The 27,994-nt window shown below is 42.6% G+C and overlaps 1 protein-coding gene across 1 annotated transcript; it reads right to left on the bottom strand.

Moving 5' to 3' along the window:
* Window positions 1–33: 33 nt before the first annotated feature.
* STOM (stomatin) lies at window positions 34–27,923 on the bottom strand. The gene is made up of 7 exons (XM_060014219.1): window positions 27,793–27,923; window positions 14,704–14,807; window positions 13,677–13,749; window positions 12,571–12,653; window positions 9,164–9,367; window positions 8,060–8,194; window positions 34–2,108 (listed from the first exon to the last, which is right to left on the bottom strand). Exons 1-7 carry the CDS (start codon window positions 27,851–27,853, stop codon window positions 1,914–1,916), a joined length of 855 nt encoding a protein of 284 aa, XP_059870202.1. The 5' UTR covers window positions 27,854–27,923; the 3' UTR covers window positions 34–1,913.
* Between the last annotated feature and the right edge of the window lie 71 nt (window positions 27,924–27,994).

The following is a 27,994-nucleotide window of genomic DNA, read 5'->3' as shown; positions in this document are numbered from 1 at the left end:
ACTCACCCAAAGAAAACTCTCACCCAAAGAAAATGAGTAAAAGTGCAGTTTATTATGTACAGCATTGGAAAGGGAGGCCACCTGGAAAAAACTCTCGTACTAACACTGTCATGCTAGAGCTCCTTCTATGCCTCCTCACTCCCAGGCAATTTAATTCCAACCTTTTGGACTATGAATCCACAAGGCAGAAGAGCGAAGGTTGTTTGGTATCTGGAGATAGACTCAAGGAACAGAAAGCACTGAACCTCTAAGTCTGACAAGAGATTTTCAGCCAGGATATGTGGTTGTCTCCTGGTCCTCAGTGGTCGAGGGTGAGCCACCTCACGAAAGAGACAAAATCATTATTTAAAAATTCAAAATATAAATGCAGCTTGAGTTCCAAGCCAGAATGCTCTGTATATTGTATATCTAATGAACTCTACCAGGCACCTGGATCCACGGTGGTTCAACGTTTTGTAAAATAACCTTAGAAATGGGCTGTCAGGAGGGGACTCTCGTAGGCTGGGATTTGACAGAGTGACCCAGCTAAGGACAGATATGAAGGGCAGCTTTGGGTAAGGAAGCTGCTATTCTTAGACTTTTCTAGGTGAACTCAGAGCTTCAAAGAGGAAGTGGTACAAATGTCACCAGGCGGCTTTCCAGACCAATAGAAGAATGCCAGGCTACTTGGCTTCACAGGCATTTGTGAAACGGAAGATGCTTCTTAATATTACAGCAGTGGTGGTTCAGAAGGGCTGACCACTTCCTCCTTCAGCATCACCGTATACGACAGAAAAAAAAAAAAATCACCAGGGAAATAAAGAGGATTTATACCTATATAGATATGCTAAGCTTGAGAGCATCTTCCCAAGCTCCTTGGATATTGTGTGCCCGAGAGACTATGAATTCCTTCTACTACTTAATGAATGGTAACCAAGATAGCTCACAGTGTACACGAGTCGATAGCATGCAGACAGGAAAATATAATGGTTTTCTGAAGATATATTTTTTTAAAGTATTAGTCCCTTAAGCTATTCAAATGGGTATATAAACAATGGCTTATAGAACTTAGAGAAAATTTTATTTAAAAAAATCAAAACTATTTAGAACCTGATATATGAAAATAGGCAAAAGTGAGAAAAAAAAGCACTTTTGTGACAAGTATTTAGCTGGTTTGAAAGACCACAGAGGAATCATTTACTCATAAAGGGGCTCAGAGAAGTTAAAAAAACAAACCACCCATGTTATTTTAAAAGGACGTCTACAGCAATGGATTTAGAAGTCTTTCAAGGGTTAGGGTCATCATTTTCCTTGGTCTTCCCCTTTTTCTCCAGTGCTAACAGGTGCTGGCAAGGACATGTCTACCCTTAAGTAAGGATTATTTTGCAGCATCGGGGGTGTGGGTGGGGCAGTTTGAGTTTAGAAGGTAAACTGATGTTAGGGAAATTTCCTTAGCTGAGACTCCCCGGAAGTAAGGCACATCTGGCCCAGAGAAGCTGGTTGTAGCCCGAGGTCACTGTTCTCTGCAAAACATTTGTCCAGCCAGGGTGTCGGGTTGGGATGATAGTCTGCCTTCCTCCTTTTGGCCTGGCTGCTGACAGAGGGCACAGAATGACTCAATGAGATTCGAAAGAAGATGGATTTAACCTATCGCATAACAATCTAAAAATACGAACTTTGAAGTATTTTAGAGTGAGAGATTATCTTACATAAATCATCACTCTCACGTACTATTTACAAGCTAACAACCTTCATCTGTGGCTAGCCAGGAGCACTACACGTTCTAAGAACATCACACTCAACATATGGAAAAAGGAAGGGAGGGAAGAAAGTCAAGGTTCCCACCCTATTCCCTCCTTATGGGTTAGAGGCTGGTTTGGTCCCCACTTCATCCTTAGGAGGGAAGAGGTCATCTCTGCATCGGCCTACATGGCTCACTGTTTTGCCCCCATGATGCCTTGCAGCATATCTATGGGCAGAGGGAAGACGATTGTCGAGTTTTTCTCAGCAGCAATGGTGGTCAGTGTCTGAAGGTACCGGAGCTGAAGGGCAGCAGGAGATTCGGTGATGACCATGGAGGCTTCTTTCAGAGCCCTGGATGCATTCATTTCTCCCTCAGCGGCAATGACCTACAGAACAGTGGCAAGGAGAAGTCAAACCAGAGAACACGGGTGGGTGTTGAGCAGTTCAAACCGGGGTACGTCTAGCTCAGGTGGTACACAGAGCCTTCCTGAGAGTCAGCCAGAATAATTCTAAGGAAATCAATTTCCAGACTCAGTTCCTGTATGTTCTTTTTCCTGTAACTGATTTGCGTGAATATGTGCCCGAGGGCAAGACATTCTCTTTTACTATTTATTGCCTTTCTCCCATTTCTAGGGCACCAAACAAGGGGACGATTCAGAATACCGTGTAGGGGCTGAGAAAGTGAATGATCCCAGTGACTGGATACAAAGCCTTTTGCAAGTCAGATGGATTTCCAATGCTTTGATTTCAAAGAAAGGGAAGAGGACCTTATTGTACTGCAAGCGGATGGATAATTAAAAGTATTTTTTGATGAAAGATCACTGTAGGATTTTTTAGCACGTAAATTCAGAGGGAGTGCTAAGAATTGTATAAAGTTACTTAAAAAAAACCTTCCAATTCCATCTACTTATTTATATAAATAAGGTTTCTTACTCCTTATACCTGTAAAAATGAAAAGTAGAATTGATGCTGAATATTGTCTTATTCTAGCAATAAGTAACAACCATCTACAAAGACATGGATTCATTCCTCATTCATCTCATTGAGACCCTTGCTTGTAGTCAGAGAAATTTTAAAAATATCTTAACTTATATACTAAATGTGTTCCAGAAGGGTGAGAAAATAATTCAGGACAAAATACATTATATTAGGAAAAGACTCTGTGGGGGAGGTGGAATGGAAATAAAAGTTCAAGGAGAAAAAGAAAAAATGAAAAATTCCTAATTGCTAAAAGAACTTATTCTTTCATCATTCTATAAAACAGAGGATGAAATCATTACGTTATCGAAATTTCACTGGATACATTTAAAAGAATGATGTTAACAGTTTCATTTCAAAATGTCAATTTTTAAAACATGCCAGGACTTATATGCTTGACAAGTATATACATTCAAAATGAAAAATTTTACATGTCTATTTAAGATGTGAGATGGGACGTAGAGTTTTTCTAAGTTCTTTGAGGGGTTACATGAGCAAAAAGTTTGAAGATCACTGGAGTGGTGGGGACGGCAGGGGCGATGGAGTCTGGATGGTCTTAAGCTCAAATCGCAAACCTAACCCTTCCTAGCTCAGTGTCCTCAGAAAGGTTACAGTAAGTCCCCCACAAACGAACGAGTTCCACTCTGAGAGCACGTTCGTAAGTCCAATTTGTTCGTAAGTCCAACAAAGTTAGCCTAGGTACCCAACTAACACAATTGGCTATATACCACTGCTTCTACACTTGCTTCCAGACATCCTGGGCTTGAAATAAAGATACTGTACTACTGTACTCTATGCAGTACTGTAACGTACACAAAAGCACAACCACTTGGAGAGGATGCACGCACACGACAACGTAACCCAGACACGTGCACTAACTTATGTTGACTGGACACGCACTAACGCACGTTTGCATCTTTGAAAGTTCGCAACTGGAAGGTACGTAACTTGAAGGTTCGTATGTAGGGGACTTACTGTATTTAACATTCTGAGTCTCAGTTTCTTATTCTTAAAATGGGATAGCACCTACCTCGTGGGACCGTTGTGAGGAAGACAGAGAAAGTCTATTATATGTTGAGTGTATAAACGGAGGCTAATTATGTAGGAAGGGCAAGCGCCAAGTCAAGACCTAATTTTTGGATCCACTTATACCCTAATTCCTAAAAGATTCAGAAGTCAAATCAAGGCAGTTACTTCTAATTCGTAATCCTAGGAGAAGAGGTGTAAACACACCATAATCCTCAAGGCTAAAAGCGTAGTTAGGCTGTTCTCACAGGGATCTCAAAATATTAATGGCTCTTAACACTGCTGTGAATATCAGAATTGAAAGCAATAGTCTTATGACCAGTACAATTTCATTGACGTATACAGTAAACGTTGGGGGGCCCCCAGGTGTCAAGCCCTGTGAGGGGCTAGGGATAGAGGCGGACTCCCCTGCCTCCCTCAGCTCCTGGCCAAGTAGGGGAGACAGACTGGAAGCAGATCATTTCATTCCAGTGTGACAAATGCTGAGAGAGACATGTACAAATGCCGCCACTGAAAGGAAAGCAATTTTTGCAGAAGGTGAAGTGGTGAGGTTACAGAAGAAGCTGAACATTACAGGACGAAAGCCTTGCTGTCTGGATTAAGATGAGAAAGAATATTTCAGACAGAACACATGAAAAGGTTCTGAGGTGTAAAAAAGCTGGTGTATTCCAGGATCCTGTAAGGGGATGAGCACTATGGGGAAGAAGGAAAGGTAGGGGATGAATGAGGCAAGGTTGGAAGGTGGGGGGTGAACGGGGCAGAGGGGAAGGTGGGAGACGAATGGGACAAGGTGGGAAGGTGGGGGGTGGGAATGGGGCCGGGTAGGAAGGGCAGCACAAGCTCGGGTGTTTGTCTTCACCCCGGAGGCGATGGGAACCCTCATCAGATCTAGTTTGAGCAAACACTCCGACAGATGTCTGAGCATCAGTAAGAGAAAAGACCGAGAGGGGGAGCTTTCAGAGTGATTTGGTGCCAGTCACCGGCAGTGGGGATGGAGGAGGAAACAGACTGGGGCGCTGCTCAGGAGGGAGACTCAACAGTGTGGGGCAGACTGGGACGGGACCAGAGGGGCACAGAGGCTGAGTCCAGGTTCCTGGATTGCGGTGCATTCGGTGAGACAGGGGATACTTACTGGGAGATGGAACCCAGATTAGAGGATAAAAACCTAAATTTATCAAGGCAAACCATTATGCCCTACTAGATGTGTGAGAAGGGGCCAGTGCCAGCTATACTGAAAGGGACTCCGGGAACTGTCCTCCCAGGCAAACACTGGAGAGAACGCACAAGCCGACCCTGCCACGAGAATGGCAGGCTCTGATTTTCTTTCCACGTCATCTCAGATGCCCAGTTAGGTCCTTTTTTCTGTCTGGACATGGACCAACTGCAAAGATAGCTCATCTCCCACTACCAATCAATACACCATCTCTTGGCTGGGAAGCCAGACCCACCCGGCTGTCTCACATTTTGTTAACAGAAAAGCTGCTCTGAGTGAGCTGCCCAAGAGGTGAACACGATACCACAGGCTGTGTCTAATACAGGCCAAGCGGGCACTGCGGGTAGGATGTTAGGAAGCAACGCAAGCTACCCATGGGTGTGTGCACCTTCTGCAAAAAGTGCAGTAGTCCCCTGTCAATCTGCACTTCATCTTTACAGACCGTCGTGTCGAAAGCTGGCATTTTCAGGTACGTGGGCCGTCCTGCTGTCTCCTCCTGTGGCCTAGGGGGGCTGCTCTGAGGGAAGCGCCAAGAAAGGTGACCTGCATTCTTGCACCCCACCCTCTCAATTATTAGATGAGTAACCCCAGAGATAGGAGCCTGAAAGCACATGCCAGGCACTCTTCTGAGAACCGTGAAAAAGGAAATAAGGGAGAATTTGCAAGCACGGAAGACATTCCATTTCCAGTCATTAAGAGTTGGTCTGAAAACTTTAAAAAGAGGTCCCCCTAACGTATCATAACACGTTCAGGATAATCTGTCCTCTTTCGTGACCTTTCTTCTCACAATTACGCTTGTGAGCACTTACACGTTCATCTCTTTGCTGTGCGGTGCACCTTCGTATGAACCACATGTTTATTTACCCGTCCAGCTAGCAATGGATATGTGGGTAGTTGCCAGTCGGGGGTAATTACAAATTGCTGCTGGAGCACTGGAGTGAACACTCCAGCCTGTGCCCTTTGGTACACAAACATGTGCACTCCTTGCAGATACAGACAGACAGACAGTTCTGCAGAGCGGCTGTACCGATCTATATTCTCACCAACAAAACCTCCTCCCTCGCCCACACTTGGATCTTTTGTTTCCTTTTTTCTTTTTTTAAGCCGTTCTGGTGGATGGTTAGCGTGGCATCTGCTTGTGACTTGCATTTGTGTTTCCCTGACGGCCAATTAACTTGAGGAATTTTTCTCTGAAGTCTCTTCATCTATAGACTCTCCCACCCTTTTCCTCTGCAATTTATTTGTTGAAGAAATGGTGACCCCTATTTCCCTGAGAACTTGAGTGCAGGGCCTTATGGCTGTTGCGGGGTCACTGTACCTTATGGAAGGATGAGACTCATGGTGATTCTGCGTGTTAACCGCAACCTTAAAGACAGCCTCACCCAAGTGAGAGCACAGTAATTCAGAATTCTAACCAGCTTCCTTTATCTCTTCTTATTGTTAGAAAGGGAAGTCAGGAGTTCTCTTTCTTAACTGGTGAGAATGCTGGTAGAAGAGGCTCGGTCCGTCCTGGAAAGTCCCAGAAGAGGCAGTGGGGAGCAGAAGAAATTCTAATCTCCATGGTCACTAATCAACTGTGTGCTTTTCAGGGAAACACATAACTTTTCTGGGCTTTGACGTTTTCATCTAAAGTGTGAGATGGCAAATAAGTTTCATGTTTAGGGCCAATTCCAAGCAGTTGCAGGCTGTCGCCTGGAGTGTTTCAGCACTGTTCTAAGGTCAATTCAAGCTCAGGGGAAAACGGTGCTGTGGTTAATTACTGGCCTGGGAGCCTGAGGGTGGAGTGGCAGCCTCTGGGCCAGGTATTTGTCACCTTCAGAAGATAATCCCTAAGGACCCTTCAGGCTCCGATACTCTACGTATTCTATGTATGATAAATTCTATTATTCAATATGGTTTGGAAATGGGGCTTTTGGTTAATGACATATTCTAGGTAAAAGCGATTCCTAATCTTCCAAATAACTAAATTATAGTGGGGCATATTTAATATCATTAGCACAAATGTAATTTAATCTTCTAAATAAAATATGATGGTTTGGAGAGAAAGTACTTGAGGGTGTTGTAGTGTTATCACAAGCATCAATGAACACATCAGGCAAATCTAAAAATCCTGGTCAGTAGAAAATTCTGGATGCAGTGTGTCAAATGAACTACTATTCTATTTGGTGCTGGCTAAAAAATTATAGTGACCAATCCGTAGCTTACAGGGCATCCTAATAGAAGGGCAGGGTTCTGTGGTTAGCCAATTATCACCAGTTACTACTGTTTTCTAACGGCAACAAATTGGTTCGCTCCTGGTATCCTAGGAGATCTGTCACATCCACAGCAACCACCCCTATGAAAACTATCCCTCTTCCTCCACCCATTCATAGGTAAGGGGCCGTGGGACCTTATTAGGATCTTTGAGTGAAGTTGGACTGAAAAGAATCACTCTGCTGTGAATTTGGAATCGGGGCTGGTGTGTCTCCTTCAGCGTTCAACTGGGGAGACGTGCACTTGGGACGTGCACTTGGGAGTCAGACGTGCACTTGTGACCTTGGGAGAGGCCACAAACAGAAAGAGAAGTGACAAAAAGAGAAGAGGAGAGAAAGGAAGAGGAAATAGTAAGAAGAAAGAAGAACCTGGGAAAAGACAGAGAATGAAACAGAAGACAAAAATAAGGAAGGAATGAATGGTAAGCAAACTGATGCAATTGCCCATCTGCTCTGAAGTCAGAACTGTTAATGTGTCCTTAATAGGGGACTGGGAGAATAATGTATGGGATGTGCAGTTAGAACGAGGTAGATCTCTGTGTACTGCTATTCCCAGGAGATACTGTTGAGTGAGAAAAGCAAGGTGAAGAACAGTTATGTATTGTATGATCCCACTTTTGTAAACCAAACAAGCCAGTGGACTAACAACCTAGTCAAATAAACCCCAAATGGAAATCTTCCAGTATGTACACTAAGCTGTGAAGAGTGCTGGCCTCTGGGGGAAATGTAAAGTGACGGGGAGAGCCTTCATCTTCACTACTTCAGGATCGTTTCAATTTTTTACAACAAACACGTTTTCCTTTGTGTAATTAAAAAAGAAAACTCAACAGGAAAAACAAACGGGCTACAAAAAAAAAAAAAAGGTTACCTTGGCTCGGGCCTCCCGGGATGCCTCTGCTTCAGCAGCCATGGCTCTCTGGAGCTGCACAGGGAGCTTCACATCCTTAATTTCCACACGTTCCACCTTTATTCCCCAGTCATCAGTGGCATCATCCAGAGTAGTCTGTTAGGAGGAGAGAAGGGAGCTAGAAATGTTCAGCCCCCACCCCGTGGCCTAAGGTAGCTCTGTTCATTGGGTTTGGAGCGGGAGAGGCACTGGTGGAGGGTTGCAGAGAGATCAGTTATCCATGCAGGCAGGGAGGCTGAAGTGGGGGGCTGGGTTACTGGGGAGCGGATCCTGATTCCGTTACTAATAAGCTAACGTGGGCTGGCAAACGTTTTCTAAAAGGGTCATATAGTGATTGTTTATTTTCAGTCTCTGTTGCAACTAACCCTACCCTTGTAGGTCAAAAGCAGCCATGGGTAGTACATTAAACAATGGGTGTGGCTGTATTCCAATACAACCTCACTTATAAAAACAGGTGGCCAGCAGACTCCTGAGCCAATGTGACTCTGTGTGAGCCACGTTATTTCTTTGGGCTTCAGTATCCTCCCTTTACAACGGTAGGAATGAAATCATTCTATTCTATTTCATATGGTTGTTGTGGGCATCAAGTAAGACCAGAGATTTCACACACAGTGAAGTCGATACAAATAATAACAGTTCAGATTTATAGTACTTGATCTTTTCTGAACAAGTCAGGTTTGATTCGTCATCTGTTACGTAAGCAAGACTGGAAAGCGTAAGAGTTGCAAAGGCAGTCACGGGACTCGCACAGAATGTGGCTTTAACTACACCTGCGCTATCTTGCAGAACGGCCTCTGAACTAAAGAAAAAGGTTAACACTAATTCTGGGAGAAAAAAATACACACTGGAGGGAATTAAAAAACAATGCACACATCGGAGTGTTATTAACCCAGGAGCTAATTATGTGAAAAAAATCCCCTTCCATCAAGTTTGGTAAAACTTTTCTACAAAGAAAAAAAGGCCGGTGATCCCCCAACTTGACTTGATGAAAAGTTCTCAAATACCCATTGACCCTTTGCTTTATTTTCCAACTTCTGTGAGATGCAGCACTGGTGCGCTCCTCACCTGCATGTTGTGTGCAATTTCTTCCCTGTCGGAGAGGATCTGGGAAAGGTTCTTGGTGCCCAGGACATTCCTCAGAGTCGTTTGTGCCAAAAGACGGGTTGCGGAGTCAGCGTTGGTGATGTTCGCCACAGCTAGGGTAGCGTTCTGAACGCGGTAGTAGACCACGCCGTCCACACTAATTGTCACTGAATCCTTAGTGAGGATCTACAACACAAAGGAAGCAATTTTACAACTGTCAACCACCTCTTTCTTTAATAAAACCGTAAGGAATGGTATGTGACAGAACACCTTAAAACACTAGCTCATCGTCTTTAGTAAGTGCTGTTGACTAAATGTTTGTGTTCCCCCAAAATCCATGTTGAAACCCAATCCCCAATGTGTTGGTGTGTGGAGGTGGGCCTTTGGGAGGTGATTAGGTCATGAGAGTGAACCCCTCGTGAATGGGATTCGTGCCCTTAGAAAAGAGGCCCCAGAGAGATCCCTCCCCCCTTCTACCATGTGAGGACACAATGAAAAGACAGTGGAAGCAGGCCCTCATCAGACACCGAAGCTGCTGGTGCCTTGATCTCGGACTCCTCAGACTCCGGAACTGTGAGCAATACACTTCTGTTGCTTATAAGCCACATAGTCTATGGTGGTTTGTGACAGAAGCCCCAAGGGACTAAGAGAGCAAAGCATTAGAATGTTAACTATGTCTACACAATTTTAACAAAGTACATTCATTTATTTATTAATTCCATTCCTTCATTCGATCACTTAACAAATACTGAGACTTAGTAGCGGTTAGCAGCAGGCACTGTGCTATGTTCCAGGGATAAAGGTATGAAAAAACTTGGTTCCCACTTTCAAAGAGGTTGAGGAATCAAGGGAAGCTCTAAGGGACTAAGGATGGACAGTTTTAGGTGGCAGAGGTGATACATGAACTAAGCCTTGAAAAAGGAAATAAACATTTTCTGAGGATAGAGGGAAAGAGTATTCAGGGCAGAGAGAATAATGTGTGAAAGGAACAGAGGTACCAGGGAGCCGAGGTTTGATGAACTGTAAGTAGCAGAGTGTTACTAGAACAAAAAGTGAACGGAACTGTTTTCGTAGGGTGAGGTCAAGGTGGAAGTATATTTACAGCAGGCTACGTGGAAATGCTCAACAGGACCCAATGAATCAGTGCTTCCTATCACATCCAAGGGCAAAGTCCTTGGTTTGGTGTAAAGCCCTTTGACATCTGCCCTCTGGCTTCATTCCTCCCCACTCCTGCACACACTCTATGCTAGATGACATGCAGGTCCCCACGTGCACCATGTTCCATGCCCCAGGCCTTTCTGCAGATGGCCCTCTCCTTGCATGTCCTCCCTTCCCTCTCCCCCACGGCTTCAGGCTGGAGTGTCCTTACTCATCATTTAAGACACAGCTCAAGTGTCCTCTTCTCTATGGAACTTCCCTGATTCACTCGGCAGAGTTAAACACGCTTTCCTTTGCCCCTTCACTGCAGTGACACGATTTATCTACATCATCACTTCTCTGTTAGACTATGAACGTCCTGAGGGAAGTTTGTCTTTGTATCTCTAGCACTGGCAGAGCACTTGACACACAGCAGGTAGTCAGTAGACAAGAGATGAACGGGACTGAAACGTGGTCCCAGGAATACAGTGAGGGATGAAGAGTGGGAGTGAGAGAGTCAGGAGACCCCAACTATAGTTTCAGCTCTGCCGGCACCTCCCTCGGTGACCTCCAGCAAGGCCTTTAGACTGACTTAGCGATTCCTCATTTGTGAGATGGGGCTAATAATACGGCCCAAGTCTATGCAAATTTCTCTGAAGGTCAAAGAAGAAGATGTTTGGAAACGAAGCCCTTTTGCGAGTGTAGAGAGCTATGTATGTGGAAAGTAATAAAAACAATGATAGTACACAGCAGTTTAGTTCTGCAAGGCATCAAAGCAGTAATCCTTTTTTTTTAGTAACCTAAAAATACTTCTAACCTGGAAGAGAAGTGGGGGATTTGTAAATAGATACACAGTATATTACCATCTTGTGTGAAAATTAATCTTTTCCTACGATGCGATGGGAAAAGGTGTATCGTTTCTAAATGAGTTCTTGCCACTGTGACTCTGCCACAGCTGGAGCTTTGTAAAGTTGCATCCTCGCTATCTACTGATTATTGTAGGCGGAGTGTTTATCTCCCTCCGCAGTAAGTTCACAGGGGATCAGAAAAAGGACTGCTTGCCAAGTTCCAATCCGCTCTGTGTTTAGAAAGCAGCTGGAAGGCAGAAGCTCACAGTGACCCTGCCAGACGCCTGCCATGTTTACAGAGGAAAGTGCCAGGAGAATTCCCCGCTGCCCTGAACGAGGCTCCTAAGGGCCAATCTTCCACGCAGAGAATACAGCAATGCTCTCAGTCTTGTTCTTGGGGGTGAAAATGATTTCCAGTTTCACCCGGTATGCGTGGATTATGAAGTCTGACCTCCCTAACTACTTGGCTCAGCGCCAGCAGGGAAATGCCTGAGCTGGTTTCTGGATTTTGTGACAAGGCTCCACCACTCTGCTGAGTACCTGGCCTGTGGCCAGAAAACACTGGCCGTTTTCTTCTGTCCCTCCCGTCATCATGTTTTTAGGCTTTCTATCTGCGACGGTTATTACAACTCCTTAGACACGAGTGCCAGGATGGCCATCACCGCGTCAAGGGCCAGGACGGACCTGCTGTAGGATGCACTTAGCATGGAGCTGTGGGGAAAGCACTGCACAGGGAATCCGAAGAGCTGCCTTTGAGTCCTGGCTCCACCACTGTAGTTTGGAGGAATTCCTCTGTCTCACTGCAACCATCTACTTTCTGGGTTCTGCTGTGCGTTTCAATGGTGATTTGTGGAGCAATTTGAAAAAGCCTGAAATAATTACTAATATAAAACATGATATGCTTATCTAAAGTACCAAAGGGGCAGTTTCTAATTCTTTGGCTTCTAACCAATTTATTTAGAATACAGTCAAGAACCGTAAGAAGAATATCGTATCAGAAACCCAGAGAGGAGAAGTGTGGTAGTAAAAATGATGACAACGGTGATGACAGTAATATTATACTTACATTAACATGACAGTACGTTTTGTAATAATAGTAACGACAAGCACTTTCATAGCACTTACTACCTATCAGCCTCTGCTCTAAGCACTTTACATAGAGTATCTCATTTATTCCTCACAAGAACCATATAAAGTAGGTCCTGTTATTATAACCTCTATTTTATAGATGAGGAAACGGAGGCACAGAGAAGTTAAAGAACTTGCTCAAGGTCACACAGCCAGAAAATGGTGAGGGCAGACAGCCTCTAAAGCCGTGCTCTGACTACTGTCCCCTGCTGCCTCTCAACGCCAGGCCCCTTCCCCGGTGACAGCTCAGTTACTCACAGCAAAAGACAACCTTACCTCCTGAGGAGGAATATCAAATGAAATAGTTCTCATGTCCACTTTGATGAAGCTGTCAGTGCACGGCAGAATAAAAAACAAACCTGCAACAGAGACATACACGAGATTAGAGAGAGACACCAGCACCTGACCAGCTCACCGCACCATTCAGTTCTAACAGAATCAACCTGATAAACCGAAAGAAAGCAGTTCACCTCAGTGAATGAGCCAGAAGCCAGGAATGTCATCCTTGACGCCCGCTCTTTCTTCCCACATCTAACTGTCCCCACAAGACCTGTGGATTGCATCTCCTTACTTCACTGTTACTGTCGCCCATTTGTTTTCCCTTAGACCAACGCAATCACTTCCCAAGTCATCTTTCTAATCCTTCTAGTTTCTCTCCTATGAACCAACACAAACCCCTGAACAAGCCGTACAAGGTCCTGCACGACCTTGACCCCGCTTACCTCTTCACCCACTACGCTCTCCTCCCGTCCTGCACTCTGGCTGGGCCGCCTGCAGTTCCCTGAGCCTACAATGCTCTCCTCTGCATTGCTCTGCACATATTCTGTGCTGGGAACACCTCTCCCCTGCCTCACACCCTTTCCTGGCAAGATGTCACCTCCAGAAAGCATCCACTAGTTGGGGTCATCACTCTTCTCTGGGTTTCCACAGCCATCTGTGACTGTTTGACCATAATACTTATCACGTGGGATTGTAACTACCTGTTTCCTTGTTGGTGTCCCACCTCCAGGCAGTAAGATCCTTGAGGGCAGGGACTGTGTTTTCATCTCCCTTGAATTCCCAGAGCCTGGAACTCAGTGGGAGCTTAATCGAAGTTTGCCAAAAATAATGACTGAAAGCATTTATTTCAGTAGGGACTCTCACGCTCTAATTTCGATAGCTGTGGCTATTCTTGGCCTAAGATAAACTTATCAACTCAAGTAGGAAAGGGAGGGGAGAGGCAGGGGAAAGGGTAATTTCTGGTAGGCAGCACTGCTATTGTTGCACAACTTCTGCTATGAGAACTCTCTTCTGAGTCAACAGAGACCCTCATAAGGGAAATCACATCAGTAAAAGGACGAATCTCGTTCTCCAGGCAAACAGTTCAGAATCCTAGTACTGACCAGGTCCTTTGGCGCCTCCTTGTAAGATGCGACCCAGTCTAAAGATGATGGCTCTTTCATATTCTTTTATGATCTAGATTAAAAGCACAAATAATAATTTAACATGAGGAGTACAAGTATTTATATGCATAGCTTTCAAAATACATATTTCTGCTCCAAACAAGTGAGATGCCTCTATTTTCTTTTCTTCTCTATAATCCAGATAATAGCTATAGGTAACATGGTTAATGTTTAATCATCCCTGCCAAAATAACCAAGTTATTTACTTTTATTATGGATCATAAAAGCAATAGATACTCCTTGTATAAAATCTGGAAAGTATAGAAGAGTATACAGAAGCAAATCCACGCTCCTCAGCTGTTAACATTATTATCCAGTTACTCATGCATTGTCAATACAGGAAAAAAAGCGCTAAAGTCCTCATAGCTTGTCTTCTGATTCCTTAAATTATAATAGTAACATAATCTGAAAATTCTTAGAGCATATTTTCTCTTTTTAGGAATATGAAAATGATAGTCATTTATCACAGTATTAATAACTTTATAGACATTATTAACGTTATTAATGTATTACTAACACATGCCAGGTGTTGTGATAAGTACGTAATTCATTTAATCCTCACAACAGCCCTATAAAGCAGGTGTTGCTATTTCCTCACATTATACATGGCAAAGGTCACACAGTAAATAATGGCATCAGCAGTCACACCTCAGCATCCTGACTCTGGAGGACTTGTTCTCACAGGACTACCCCACATCCCTGACTCCAGAAAATTTTAGATGGTGATCCCTACTTTAATCGTCAGGAGGGGCTGACTGGGCAGTGGCTGAAAAGAAGTCTTAAGATTCCATGATAATTGGTGACTAGAGTTAAGAATTATAGGCCAGTATGGTCTCTCTCTCTCTCTCTCACACACACACACACACACACACACACACACACACAAACAAACACACACACACACACACAGTGGGCTTATGTACTTAGGAGTTGACCCCTTTCCAGATGTTGATGAAATATTCTTTACCTTTATGCACATCCATATTGACAATGGGAAAGTTAAAACTGTGAACAAGAATGATATGGCCACCAAAATCCATCCACAAGGTCCCAGGCCTGCACTGGGGCTATCTGTGAAAACCAAAAACATACAGCTCTTATCACTGTTCTTAGCATGGTCCCCCCATCATCTTCATCCTTGCTATTCACTGAACACCAGCTGTTTACATGTATTTTCCCATCGAATCCTCGTAAAAACCTTGAAGTGCAGGTGCTACTTTCCCTAATTTTTATTATGCAGTGAAGTGATAAAAGTAAGAGCTAATCCCAACTACCAAGAAGGTTACAGTTTAGCGGGCAAGACAGACAAACAGATCATTATAATACTGAGTGCAGATACAGTGTCCGTTCAGCATATTTTGAAAACACAGAATACGGGTAACTCACACCACACCGCTGGGATGGAGGTGAAAGTAGGGTGGGGTGGGGTGGGTAGGCAATGGTGATGGTTGTCAGAGGGGCTTCTTGCAGGATGTAATGGTTAAGGAAAATACCAACGAAAAGGGGAAGGAGGGCAAAGTGAATTGAAGCCGAGGGTACAGCACAATTAAAGGTGAAAATCATATGATACACGCATATAAGCTCATTTAGGTCCTCTTTTTAAAAAGGCCACCTGTAAAATATCTCACTGGGTATATGCACAATGTATCATCCACATTGGTTCTGATTTCTTACTATTATGAACAATGCTATAACGAACATCTTTGTACATAGCTTCCCTCTCACATTTCTAATAGTTTCCCTTTTCTGTAACATGGAATCGTTTTTTTCCTTCTTTTTTTTTTTTTGCTGCGCCATGAGGCTTGTGGGATCTTAGTGCCCCGACCAGGGATTGAATCCGCACCCTTGGCAGTGAAAGCGTGGAGTCCTAACCACTGAACCGCCAGGGAATTCCCTGAAGTAGCTTTTGTCTGATCACAAAGATAATACATGCCCCACTGCAGAAAAATTTAGAAAAGTATAAGAAGGGAAAAATCATTCAATTCAGAGATGATAAATATTCTTCCAAACTCTTTCTATGTGCATGCATTTTTCGAAGTAAATAAATAAAATTTGTCACCTATGTTTCTCCCCTCTAGATAGTGTTCTTTCACCTTTTTTTAGCCTGTCGCTATGCATTTGTGCTTCTTCTGTTTTAGTTTTAATTTTTTATCAGTTAAACTTGCATAAAGTTAAAAAAGTCAAACAGTTCCACGAGTACAAGAGGGCAGTCCCCTGCTCACCTCTTGCAATTTCTTCTACTCAAGGCAACCGCTCTTTCGGCTGAATATTGTCGTATTTAACCCCCCTGTTTCTAAATAATACATTGGTTTGGTTATTTGTTGCTTTTTTCAGTGTTGAGCTTTATCTGTTGACTTTCTACCCCTCCCCCCCACATAAATATACCCATCCTTGGAATTGCATCATAATTTTGGTTAGATCAATATCAAATTTTATATTTCATGAATATGCAAATGCCATTCAGAGCTAAGCCACGTAGTGAAGCATAATTCGTTTTCTTTTCCTGTACAACTTTTTTTTTTTTTCTGGAGTCAATGTCTGTCTTTTTCCCCTTTGCTTAGTTTTCAATGTACTTATTGATTCAACCCCAAACGCTTCATCAATCGTCTACACCTCCTTTCAGCAGGCTCAGGTATTCTACCAATTTCACCTTCCAAAGAAGAGTCTTGGAGTCATGTCTGGACCTATTCATGTTCCTGGTGCGGCAACCATCCCTCTGATCGCCTTTCACTGTCATCCTGGGAAACTGCCTTCCCTTCCTAAGTTGTGTTTCCCACTCTCTGTGTCCAATGTCTTCCTCGTTTTTAGTTTGTTTTTCCTTTCTGTGGGGGACAGAGGGACTGAACAGGCCGAAGGATAGATCGCTTTTCTTATCAACCACAGAAGGCATCTGCTGTCTTTCCAGGAGCTCTTTTAATAATGGGAGGGAGGGAGGTGGTCAGAGGGGAAGAGGTAGGCCAGGCATGGGTTACTACTCAGATCAGGAGGGGCGAAGACAGCAGCAAGATGGGGCTTTGAATAAATAGGAGGCCAAGAAAGAAGCAGAGTGACGGCTGGGAGCACGAAGAAAAGACACACGTGGGTATCCAGGTCAAGTGCTCTAAAACATAAGATGAAAAACCAGAAATACACGAGTACTTTGGTTATACACGACTTTGTAGTTTTCCGATCCTGTGTCATAGTGTCAGGTTAACATCCTAATGCGTACTTAAGTAAAAGTGAGCTAAGTTAATCCTGGAGGCTTCTAAGTTATCATTTTGAGGGGTACGGACATGTTCAGTGAGAGAATACTCCAAGCAACGCCACTTCTCCACAGGTGAAGGAGCCTATCAGGTGCTGTCATAACGGATACGAATCACAGCAGCCTTTTTAGACAGTTTGTTATACTTCATGCACTGTAATAAATTACTTTAGACACGTATCTCATTTACTCCTTACAAAGCCCTGGGAAGTTAGGTGTTTTTAATTCCACTGTACAAATGAAGTGACTGAAGCAACATCTTTCCCAAGGTCACAAAATGGAGGACTTGGGATTCAAACACAGGTCTTCTCACTCCAAAGGCCACGTTCTAAATCAATTCACTCTTTGACCCTTTGCCTCTGAATTAAAAAAAAAAAAAAAAAAATCCTTTAAATTAAAGAAGTTGTTGTGTTTGGAGCACTTCCTCAAGACAGAATCCAAGCTGGGAAAGCATGGTAGGAGTTCCAGGAATGAATCTGATATTCTTACAGAGGAAGCCCCCTTAATTCCAGCTGTGCCTATTTATAGCAAGAGACAGTCTCAAGGCTCATTGCCAGGCTCAGGTCTAGGTTTCCAAAATGAAAGGAATTCCAAACAAGGAAGAGATGGGCCACAAATACTTATCTGACAGCATTTGGTGCTTTCTAAAATACTGCCCCAAGTCTCCCATATTCCAGGCAAAGTTCTGTGTCCTGAACTGTAATAGATGATAAACTCCCTGAGGGCAGAGATGTTTCTTTTTTATTTTTATATTCTCAATGTCTAGCACAGTACCTTGCAGAGAGTGGATATAAAGTACTTAGCCAGTTTTCCAACTAGATATGTAATTTCTTGTGCATTTATATCCCTTATTAGATGAATTTCCTGAGAATAGGGAATGTTTAAGTTTCAACTTTCTGTGACTTCTTAGTTGTGCGATCTTTACCTCTCTGAACCTTTGTGTCCTTACTTGAAATAATCAGACTGGCCTTGCAGGACTGAGGCAGTGCTCAGTAAACACAGATGACAGTTTTCTGTCATTCTCCTATTTCACTCAAGTGTTCAATTTCCATGATGAAAAATGGGAAAATAGGTGGCTTTTACTCTTCTTGATAAAAGCCTCTGAAACTACTTAATTTTTCCCTCACTTCGTGCCTCCCTCCTGCCAGGCTAGGCCTGGACATTCAAAGACCTTCAAGAAGCTGATTAGTGAATCAAATTATTAAGTTATTGAATTATTATCTACATAAGGACAAACGGGAAAGTACAGCCCAGGTTTTTTGTGCTCAATTTCCACTATGTTGTTGAAAACCCCAGATGAGTATATGGGATTTGAACGCAAATCAAGAGGAAGAAGAAATTAAGTGGATTTTCTGAAAACTGGACTTGGTCTTTTTTTGCGGTACGTGGGCCTCTCACTGTTGTGGCCTCTCCCGTTGTGGCGCACAGGCTCTGGATGTGCAGGCTCAGCGGCCATGGCTCACGGGCCCAGCCGTTCCGCGGCATGTGGGATCTTCCCGGACTGGGGCACGAACCCGTATCCCCTGCATCGGCAGGCGGACTCTCAACCACTGCGCCACCAGGGAAGCCCTGTCTTTCACTTTTCAAATGCTCAGCTAGAAATAATCCGAGCGTACACACTGGAGAAATTGTGCTATTTCATAATATTCTAGTGCCTTTAAAATGAAACGATCCCATTCTCAACCCTGAAACTCTTCCCCACCTGGTTATAGCTTAAAAAGGTGCATAAATCACATTCCTCAGAGAGGTGAGGCTTAAACTCCACCAGGCTGTAAACAAACTCTTAGTCATTTCCAGTCAGTACAGCCCAAAGAGGAAAAGAAATCTCAGTTACTCCCTCAAATTTTATGAAATTCATTTCCTTCAAGATTCCCACTTATTACCCTGAGGACTGAATCCTCCCTCCTACCTTTATGAGGTAAAAGACAAATAATGAACAATAGGTATTTCTGAGACATTTTGGTTGATATACTTGTTGATACTTGCTGGGTAGGAACAATCTTAAAGATTAGGGATCCCATGATACTTGGTTGTAAATACCACTTTGCCATGGTTTAGAGTACTTTTTTTTTTCTTTTACTACAAAACTCTTTCCTGAAAACCGTGGTAGAATAAAATTTTAACCAAAGCATGGTATTGAAAATGGATATAAGCCCATACATTAACATTTTTTAATTGAGCATTCAAATTGGGCTTACCTCCAGGAAACTAACGTAAATTTTTAAAAATATTACTTTTTTTTCTTATTTTAAAAGTAAAATACTGTCACTATAACATTTAAAATTATAGTTTAGAATAGAGGAAGAAAAATAATCTATACTTTTATATCTCTGGACGGTGATTATTTTCTGCCTTGCTATTGGACACACAATATATATGTGTCCTTTTTTTCAAAAATGAAATAATGGTATACATAATAATTTTAAATCTGTTTTCCCCCCTATATTGTGGACACTTTTTCATGTCAGGAAATACTCTTTATTATTAAAGGTTGAATAATATTCTATCGTTCCATATGATGAACATTTAGGTTGTGTCCAGTTTTCTCAATTAGAAACTCTTTTGCTTTGAATATACTTTCAGCAAAGTTTCCATACATCCTTATTGTGTAAACTAATTTTGCTGAAAAGATGAAATTACACAATTCTTAAATTTCTCTTATTCTGGAGGTACATTTTATTAACACTAATAATCACCATTTATTAAATGCCTATCACACATCAGCCACAAGCTAACTCCATATATACATTATTTCTCATGTTTACAAAAATCTGTAAAGTAGGTATAACATATTCCTTCCAGAGTCCCAAAGTACTAAAGCAAAAGAATTTCTGGAAAGAGACAAAAGAAAACAAAACAAAACCATGAAACAAATGGAAAAAACAAAAAACAAAACCAAGTTGTACAGTAATTTTTGTTGGGTTGGCTTCCAGACAGGCAGTAAAATATTCTTTTCAAGATTGTAACAGGCATAATTTCAGAGTACTGCATATTGTTAATGATCCCATATCAGCTGATTTCCTTTACGGTTGATTGAATTTGGCACTACTAGAAATCATGTGAAATAATAAATTCCATTTACCATTGGGACTCTATTCTAAAGTTCAAAAGATACGGGATTTCTTCTTCAAGCAAAGGCCAGAAACATACCTTCACGCAGTATGTGAAAATCTGACTGAGTCATACACATTACTACACAAAAGGTAAGCCAAAGAATTATTGAAATACCAACATTTAAAGCACAATCTTTTCCTTCCTCTTTCCCAGTATACAGATGAAATGCTTCATGTTGTAAATTGCCAAAAACGTTGTTGTTTGGGTGGGGAAAGATAGCATGGCTAAGAATTTAGTCTCAAAAACACGTTATCTGGTTCTAATAGCAACTTTTAAGGGGCAATAGTAGGTCGAAACGAAAGGTCTTGGCATTTTTTGAGTTTTTCTTACAAGCATACATATTCAGCATACAAGTGTTCTTTTTGGCCACAACTACTCCTCATTGGAGATTCCATGTCAAGGTGTGGTAAACTTTTCCTGTAAAGGGCCACAGAATAAACACTTAAGGCTTTACAGGCCAGAAAGTCGGTCTCAACCACTGAATACTCTGCAAAAGCAGTCACAGACTATACATATATGAATGAACAAAGCTGTGTTCCAGGAAAATGTAATTTATGAACACTAAAATCTGAGTTCCATATAAGTTTCAAATCTTCTTCTTTTTTAAAAAAATGTATAAATACAATAAAAACTATTCTTAGCTTGTGCGGCATACAAAGCAAGCAGTCGGCCAGATTTGGTCCACAGGCCAAACGACTCATTCTAGTTCTATCTCATATAGTCATCTATTTGAGGAGGAGGACATTGTGAGTTAAAGAAGACATCTGATCTTTCTTCTGGCATTTCAAGTAAGGGTACAGTTCCCAGATTCCTAGTTTCTCTTCCCTTTGTTTTGAAACAAGGTCTTTAAAAGACCTGATAAATAAGAATTCAAGGCGGAAACAGGCAAAAGGGCAGATAAAATATTTTATTTGAATATAAATACATCTTCAATTTATCAAAATTTTACTATGACTGAGTTTTTCAAATGACTGGGATTTTAGGAGAAAGACAGAAAAGGGAAGGAAACGATAGAAGAAAAGGCAAATAAGAGAAATGGAAAAAAGGAGTTAAGAGAAGAGAGACAACAAAAGTGAAGGCAGCATCCTGTAGAGAGAAAGATTCAAACAGGTAGAGGGGAGAAAAGCAGAGTTTAGCACATAGTAGGGTGTCAATAAACAGATGTTGAAAAAATGATGCTGTTTACTTGGCAACTGCAACTTGCAGTTCATTGGGCAGAGGTTTTGAAAGCAAACAAGCACACACTATAACCCATCTTTCAAAAGACTATTTTAATTAGGCATGGTTTACAGTTCTTCAAATGCCCTTATCCTTAAACCTCTAGGGAAGAAATTATGCTCTGGACTGGAGTGGCTACAGGCCAGATGGTATCAAGTTAAGAACCATGACTGAAGACCATAACTTTTCCGCCCTATTATAAACCTGTAGATACTAGACTAAAAGAACTAGTACTGATGAAGCATTATGTGACTTGAATTACAAAACTCAAAATGTGTTTACCATGAGACAGTAAGGAGAGGAAATGGACTAGTCCTTTTAAGAAAGATTTTCAATAAAAGTTGAAATAAAGGGAATGCTGTGCTTAGCTCAAGAAGAATCAGGAGGGCTTCTCTGGTGGCACAGTGGTTAAGAATCCACCTGCCAATGCAGGGGACACGGGTTCGAGCCCTGGTCTGGGAAGATCCCACATGCTGCGGAGCAACTAAGCCTGCGAGCCACAACTGCTGAGCCAGCGAGCCACAACTGCTGAGCCAGCGTGCCACAACTACTGAAGCCCACGCGCCTAGAGCCTGTGCTCTGCAACAAGAGAAGCCACCGCAATGAGAAGCCTTCGCACCGCAACAAAGAGCAGCCCCCGCTCGCCACAACTATAGAAAGCCCACGTGCAGCAACGAAGACCCAATGCTGCCAAAAATAAATAAATAAATTTATTTTTTTTTAAAAAAAGAAGAATCAGGAAATTAAATAAATATTTTATTTCCCAAGCATCTTGAGGATTTTCTGTAGCTTTCCTTCATTCAAATATTTCTAGCCATAAAACAGGAGGAAAAAATAGGTGAGACTATCATCAATGATTTTAAATTTGAACCCCTGAGTCTTTAATAGGGTCCCCTCTCCTAACCTATAGCACTTCACCCTCTCTAAACACTACTTATCATACTTGTAATTATCTTATTCAGTGTCTTCTTCATGAGATTTAGGTCTTGTTAAAGTAGTACAGCATAAGGCTTCAGAGTTGGCTCTGCCACTTATTAGCTGTGTGATCTTTGGCAAGTGTCTTAGCTCTCTGTGCTTCACTCTAACCATCTAAGAAGAGGACTAATAAGAGTACCCCCTCAAGGGTCAGTGTGAAGAGTTAAGTGAGCTATCATGGAAGACACCCAGTGCATAACAGATGCTTGAACAACATTTGTTAAGTAAACAGCTGTTGAATGAATTGAGTGATTCTGCTGGTTTTTGTTTGTTTTGTTTTGTTTTTGGCCGTGCCATGCGGCTTGTGGGATCCTAGTTCCCTGACCAGGGATTGAACCTGGGCCCTTGCCAGTGAAAGCGCAGAGTCCCAACCACTGGACCACCAGGGAATTCCCAGATACTGCTGTTTTCTGGGGAGGGGAAGAAAAGGCTGAGTATTACAGAAGATAAATGGAAATTACATGTCTGCATACAGGATCCCAGAATACAGTTCATCAATTTTTGGTGGTGAGCATGCTGTATGGTAGGTAGATAGAAACAGAAATACAATGTTGTATTCATGAAACTTATAAACCAATGTTACTTAAAAAAAAAAAAAAAAAGAATACAGTTCAGAATCGTCCTCTGTCCCAAAGCAGTGGTCATAATGCTTTCCCCAAATGTTTTCTTTCCTTTTCTCTTTTTAAAATCAGCCCTTTTCAACTGTGAGGTGAGAGAATTCAGGAAGGTAGAAGGATGGGCTGAATATGACCCATGTCTGGAAAGATAAAAATAGTTATGTTCAGAAAAACTGGAGAGAAAAAAACAATTTCATAATGTTATTAAGTTAATTAAATTTAGACTAGGCCTGAAATATACTAAACAGAACAAAACCCCCTCTACTTCTTCAGTTTTGTTTTTTTTTTCCAGCTCTTTTACTTGGATATCTTAAAAGTAACTATAATTAGGTTTTTCTCATAAGAGTCTTTGGAGGGCAACATCATTTTCATTAAATAATGGGAAACAGAAGCATAAGGAAACTAGATCATGAGGTTTCCCATTCTTCAACTGAGGCTGAGTAGCTAAACAGTGGCTAAGAGCTTGGAGTTTGGGTGCCAGATTTCCATTCTACCACTAAATTTTCTCATTAGTAAAATGAGGGACGAGAACAGTCATTATCTTACAGGAGAAAATATGTAAAATGCTTGACACTTAGGAAGCGTTCAATAAATAGTAGCCATTATTATTATCAGAACCTTAAGGTCATTACTGATACAGTTTATAGGAATAAACTTTGTATTAAGTGAATTGCCTTCTGGGACCTGAACACCATAGAGAAAATATCGACTAACAACCTGCCTGGGGACTCTGTCTTTGGAGGATAAACAGACCACATTTGGGGAGGTAAGTTGGAGTCCCGAAGTTTCCTGGACCGTCTTTTATACAACTTTTTGTGCATAAATTTTAATTTCCTGTATAATTACTAGGCTTCCCGAACAGTCATTGTTAACCTTTTTATTCTTTGTTTTCCCCATTAAATAATATCTTAATAATTTACACTTTAAAGTTTCAAAAGTACATTCATATAAATTTTCTCATTTGATACTTAAAACCTTGGGAGTTAGATACCACAGTAAGATTAAGCCCAACATGAAGACAAGGAATTGACTCTGGAGACTGAGACTTCCCAAAGTGATGCTACTGAGGTCTCAATTCAGATCTTCAAATTGGAGATTCCACTCTCATTTCGCTATCCTATACCATCCTACCATCAGTGCATATCCACAACTAGGTAAGGCTGGTATCTAATTTTCATCGTCTGATATTTTAGGACAGACACATTATTGCTCGTATCTTCAAGGCTAATCTAGAGTATAGAGGCTCAGAGTATAGACAAAGGTTCAAAAAGAATGGAGGAACGATTTGTGTGTCAACAGGCAACTGACACACACTTCCTTCTTTCTACTGTGACCTCTAACTGCTCTTTCCACACTTTCATAAGTAAGAGGAGATTCCTTAAGTACAGTACATTATCATAACAATTATAATCCCTTTATTGATAATATAAACCCAGACAGTCTATCTGTATGAGGAACATGTCCACACCCTAAAATCAATAGTTTGGGTTGTAACAAACTTAATAAAAATAAACTGTAAACAGAAAAACATCTCCACCAACGTAACCAAACATTTAACAACTTGATCTACTCTATGGGGGTCTTTATCTCCCTGCTTCCTTTTACTTTCAACAAATATTTTTGCAAATCTACTATGCACTTGACCCTGAACTTATTACAGTGATGAAGGACACAATCACTGCTTTCAGAAGCTCTCCTGGTCTAACAAAGGTGATTATAATTGATATTTATAATCTGTGCAATAAACATTACGACAGAGGTAGGCACAAGATGCTAGGCAGACACGAGGAGAGGTGCTCATTTCTTCTGGTTACAGTAATTTTCAGGAAAACGTTTTCCCACATCTTCTTAAAAATCAGACTGAATCCAATCTTTATCACTTTATCAACATTAAAAATTTTTTTCTTCAAAGCTGACCAGGTGATCAGTGACTCTGTCTTTTACAGTGTACAAGTTACACCATCAGGTGGAACCAATGACCTATTTAATTATAAAAAATTATATAAATGCCAACTTTTGTAGACTTGGTTGTCACTTGAGTTAATCTATGACCATTGATGGTTTAACTCAGATTAATTATTAAATAAATTACAAAGTTCTCCCCAATCTGGTCGGCTATAACAACTGAAATAAACAAATCAGTCCCTTGATTCTGCTTATTTTCAGGCGTTCTTCCGAAGGGATTTATTCTGTCGACATGGCTCTTAATTATAACCATACATTTCTTTGCAATCCACCTGCATTATTTCATTAGAAAGCGAATGCACTGGCTTTAAGAAAAACTAGTCTTGCCCTAGGTTTGGTCATATTTATGTTCCTAAGACTAATTATCAGCAAAATCCTAAAGGGGCAGTTTGGACTTTTATATTCCACTGCTTCTCTCAGAAGCAGCCCTCTGGAGCTGTCTAGCCAGGGGGTCTTGATTGAAGCCAGGTTCCTTTGGGCTTTATTTACTGTCTCTCACCTTCAGTGAAGTACTGATGTTTGACAAGTTCCTCCTTTTGGGTATGCAATTTGTAAGCAGCTCTAGGATAGGTAAAATGATTTGGAAAATCAGCCCAAGTTTGAACCTCGTTCACAGGTGTGGGTGATTTTTCCACTCTGAGCCTCCGTTTTCTTGCTGTAAAGTGGTAGATAATGACACTCTCCTTGTGGAGCTGCTAGAGGATTGCATTCGATAATGCTTTCAAAGCATTTAGGCTGTATTTGGCATATGGCAAGCACTCGATAAATTCTATTTAATAAATTCTAGTAGTGGTTTTCCTACCAGTGTCAGGTCTCTAAGGCGTACATTTTTAGAAAGGTGACAGCGGGACTTCCCTGGTGGCACAGTGGATAAGAATCCGCCTGCCAATGCAGGGGACATGGGTTCGAGTCCTGGTCCAGGAAGATCCCACATGCCGCGGAGCAGCTAAGCCAGTGAGCCACAACTACTGAGTCTGAGCTCTAGAGCCCGCGAGCCACAACTACTGAGCCCGCATGCCACGAGCCCGTGCTCCGCAACAAGAGAAGCCACTGCAACGAGAAGCCCGTGCACTGCAATGAAGAGTAGCCCCCGCTCGCCGCAACTAGAGAAAGCTCGCGCGCAGCAACGAAGACCCAACACAGCCAAAAATAAATTTAAAAAAAAAAAAAAAGGTGACAGCGACCAAGCAAAATTTTGTTTGTATATATAATTTTCAGAGGAAAGGGTGCACAGTTTTAAATAGATTTTTAAAAGACTTCTGTCTAAAAAGTAGTGTAGAACCAACAAAGAGTTTAGGCGTGAAAGCTGTTCTGTGACCGTGAAAGACAACTAACATTAAGTACAAAGATCATGTTTATTCCCAAAGAACTTCTACAGATTTCCCACTGCAGTTTCACCAAACTTCTAACATTGTCCTCACAGTCCTTTAGTTTCCCACCAGGACATCAGGGTACAGATGAAAGGATCCTGCCTACCTTCCTTTCTAGGAAGAGACAACTGACTATCAAAGAGGCCGGACTGCACAATTTTTATACCGGCAGGTTTTAGAATCAGTCAAACCCAGATTTCAAATATGACTCCATTACTTATAAACTGTGTGACTTTAAAGTAATTTAACTTCTCTGAGTATCAGTTTCTTCAAGTACATCCTCTCTGTCACACTCCTGATTTGGGAAAATAACTGTCCAAGGTACAGAAAAGAGGAAATAAGATTTCTGTAATTCTTTTGATGTTCCTGGGGAGGAACTAAAGACAAAGATTGCTGGGGAAAGGAAAAGGGGACATATGGGATCGGTGGACAAGGCTGGCATTACAAATAATCAGAATAAATAAGTCCAGTATAGTGTTCTTTGTGGGGTGATGGAAAAGCCCACCCAGTCCCCTGAACTTCTTTCACTATGTCATTCTGTCTGAAATTCCATCCTTAGAAATAATTCCTTTGGATCACTAAGAGCCCCGGGGAGGCAACCAGTACTCCCAAGTGGTTTATTGCCTCTCTTTATGAATGCCTCCTCCCCCGCAAGGATAGCCAATAAAGGTTCTAGGTGATAGCCCTCTCAAGGGTACTAGTCACAGGGCAACAAATTGAGTCACTCACACAATTTCTGCCTCAAGACTGGGAAGGCCCTGGTAGGGTGGGGAACTTACAGTTCCTTGTGAGGGACAAAAGTCCGGAAGGCGAGGTTTCTAGAACAAAGGAAGTGGATGGGGCAGAATGGGGCAGAAAGTGAAGCTGGAAAGAGATACAGGAAGGATGCTAAAAAGAGACTTCCTTCTTTTCTTCCGCAAATGTGTCGGGAACATGTGGCGAAACTACACAAGTCGGTCTTGCGGCTTAATAGGAAATTGGCAGGGGTGGGGGGTAGGAGTTCTTTCTAGTTCGGGAGGACGGCGGCGCACTCTGGGGGTGGGCGAGGTTTGGGTAAAGGAGCTGGCCTCCGATGGGGCGGGAAGGAAGGGGGAGTGGGGCGAAGACGCAGGCTCCCGGGTGTGGCGTGCAGGTCTGGGCCCGGCTCCACCACTCGCTGGCCGCCAGTTACTCAGGCACGTCCTCGTCCGCGTGCATGCCACGAGATAATGAGCGGAAAGCGCTGGCACAAGGCCTGGCATCTGGCAGCCGCTGGATAGCGCGAGCCCCTGCTCTGGCTGTGGGCACTGGAGACGCGCCCTCTGTTGCAGGGTCCATAGTGTGCCCGGCACTGGGCTTGCACTCAGCACCCTAACATCCCTAAACCTGACCCCCAGCCCGCGAAGTAGGGCTCGTCATTCTCAGCGTACGAGTGGGGAAACCGCGGTTTTGAGCAGCGGTTGCTCGGCTAAGAAACATCCGAGACCTTCCTGGGACCTTTGGGCTAAGGCTCGTTCTCGAGAAGGTTAAGGGGCGGCGGGTGACCCCAAGGGCCTCGCCAGGGGCACAGGGCTCACCCGTGAAGGAGTCGGGAAGCCGCCGGGCTTGGGCTTCCGCTGATGGCCGCTTGTCAGACATGATGCCCGAACCGGAGTCGCTACTCTCAGGTCACCGTAGCCAGGGCCGGAGCGGGAGCGGCGAGGAATGCCCGGAGGCGACCCAGGAGCCCGACTCCAGGCCAGCAGCCCCGCCCACTGCCCGCGGCCCGGCCAATCGACG

Source organism: Delphinus delphis, chromosome 6, assembly GCF_949987515.2.
Source record: "Delphinus delphis chromosome 6, mDelDel1.2, whole genome shotgun sequence".
NCBI classification, from domain to species: domain Eukaryota; kingdom Metazoa; phylum Chordata; class Mammalia; order Artiodactyla; family Delphinidae; genus Delphinus; species Delphinus delphis.
Note: the sequence above shows the minus strand (reverse complement) of the source record. Positions and strands in the feature narration are given on the sequence as shown.

Coding starts and splice junctions, on each gene's coding strand:
- STOM (XM_060014219.1), bottom strand. CDS start 27,853: ATGTCTGACAAGCGGCCATCAGCGGAAGCCCAAGCCCGGCGGCTTCCC. Junction 12,654..13,676: donor AGGAGGCGCCAAAGGACCTG/GTCAGTACTAGG, acceptor TCTCTGTTGCAG/GTTTGTTTTTTATTCTGCCG. Junction 8,195..9,163: donor AAATTGCACACAACATGCAG/GTGAGGAGCGCA, acceptor TCCTCCTAACAG/ACTACTCTGGATGATGCCAC.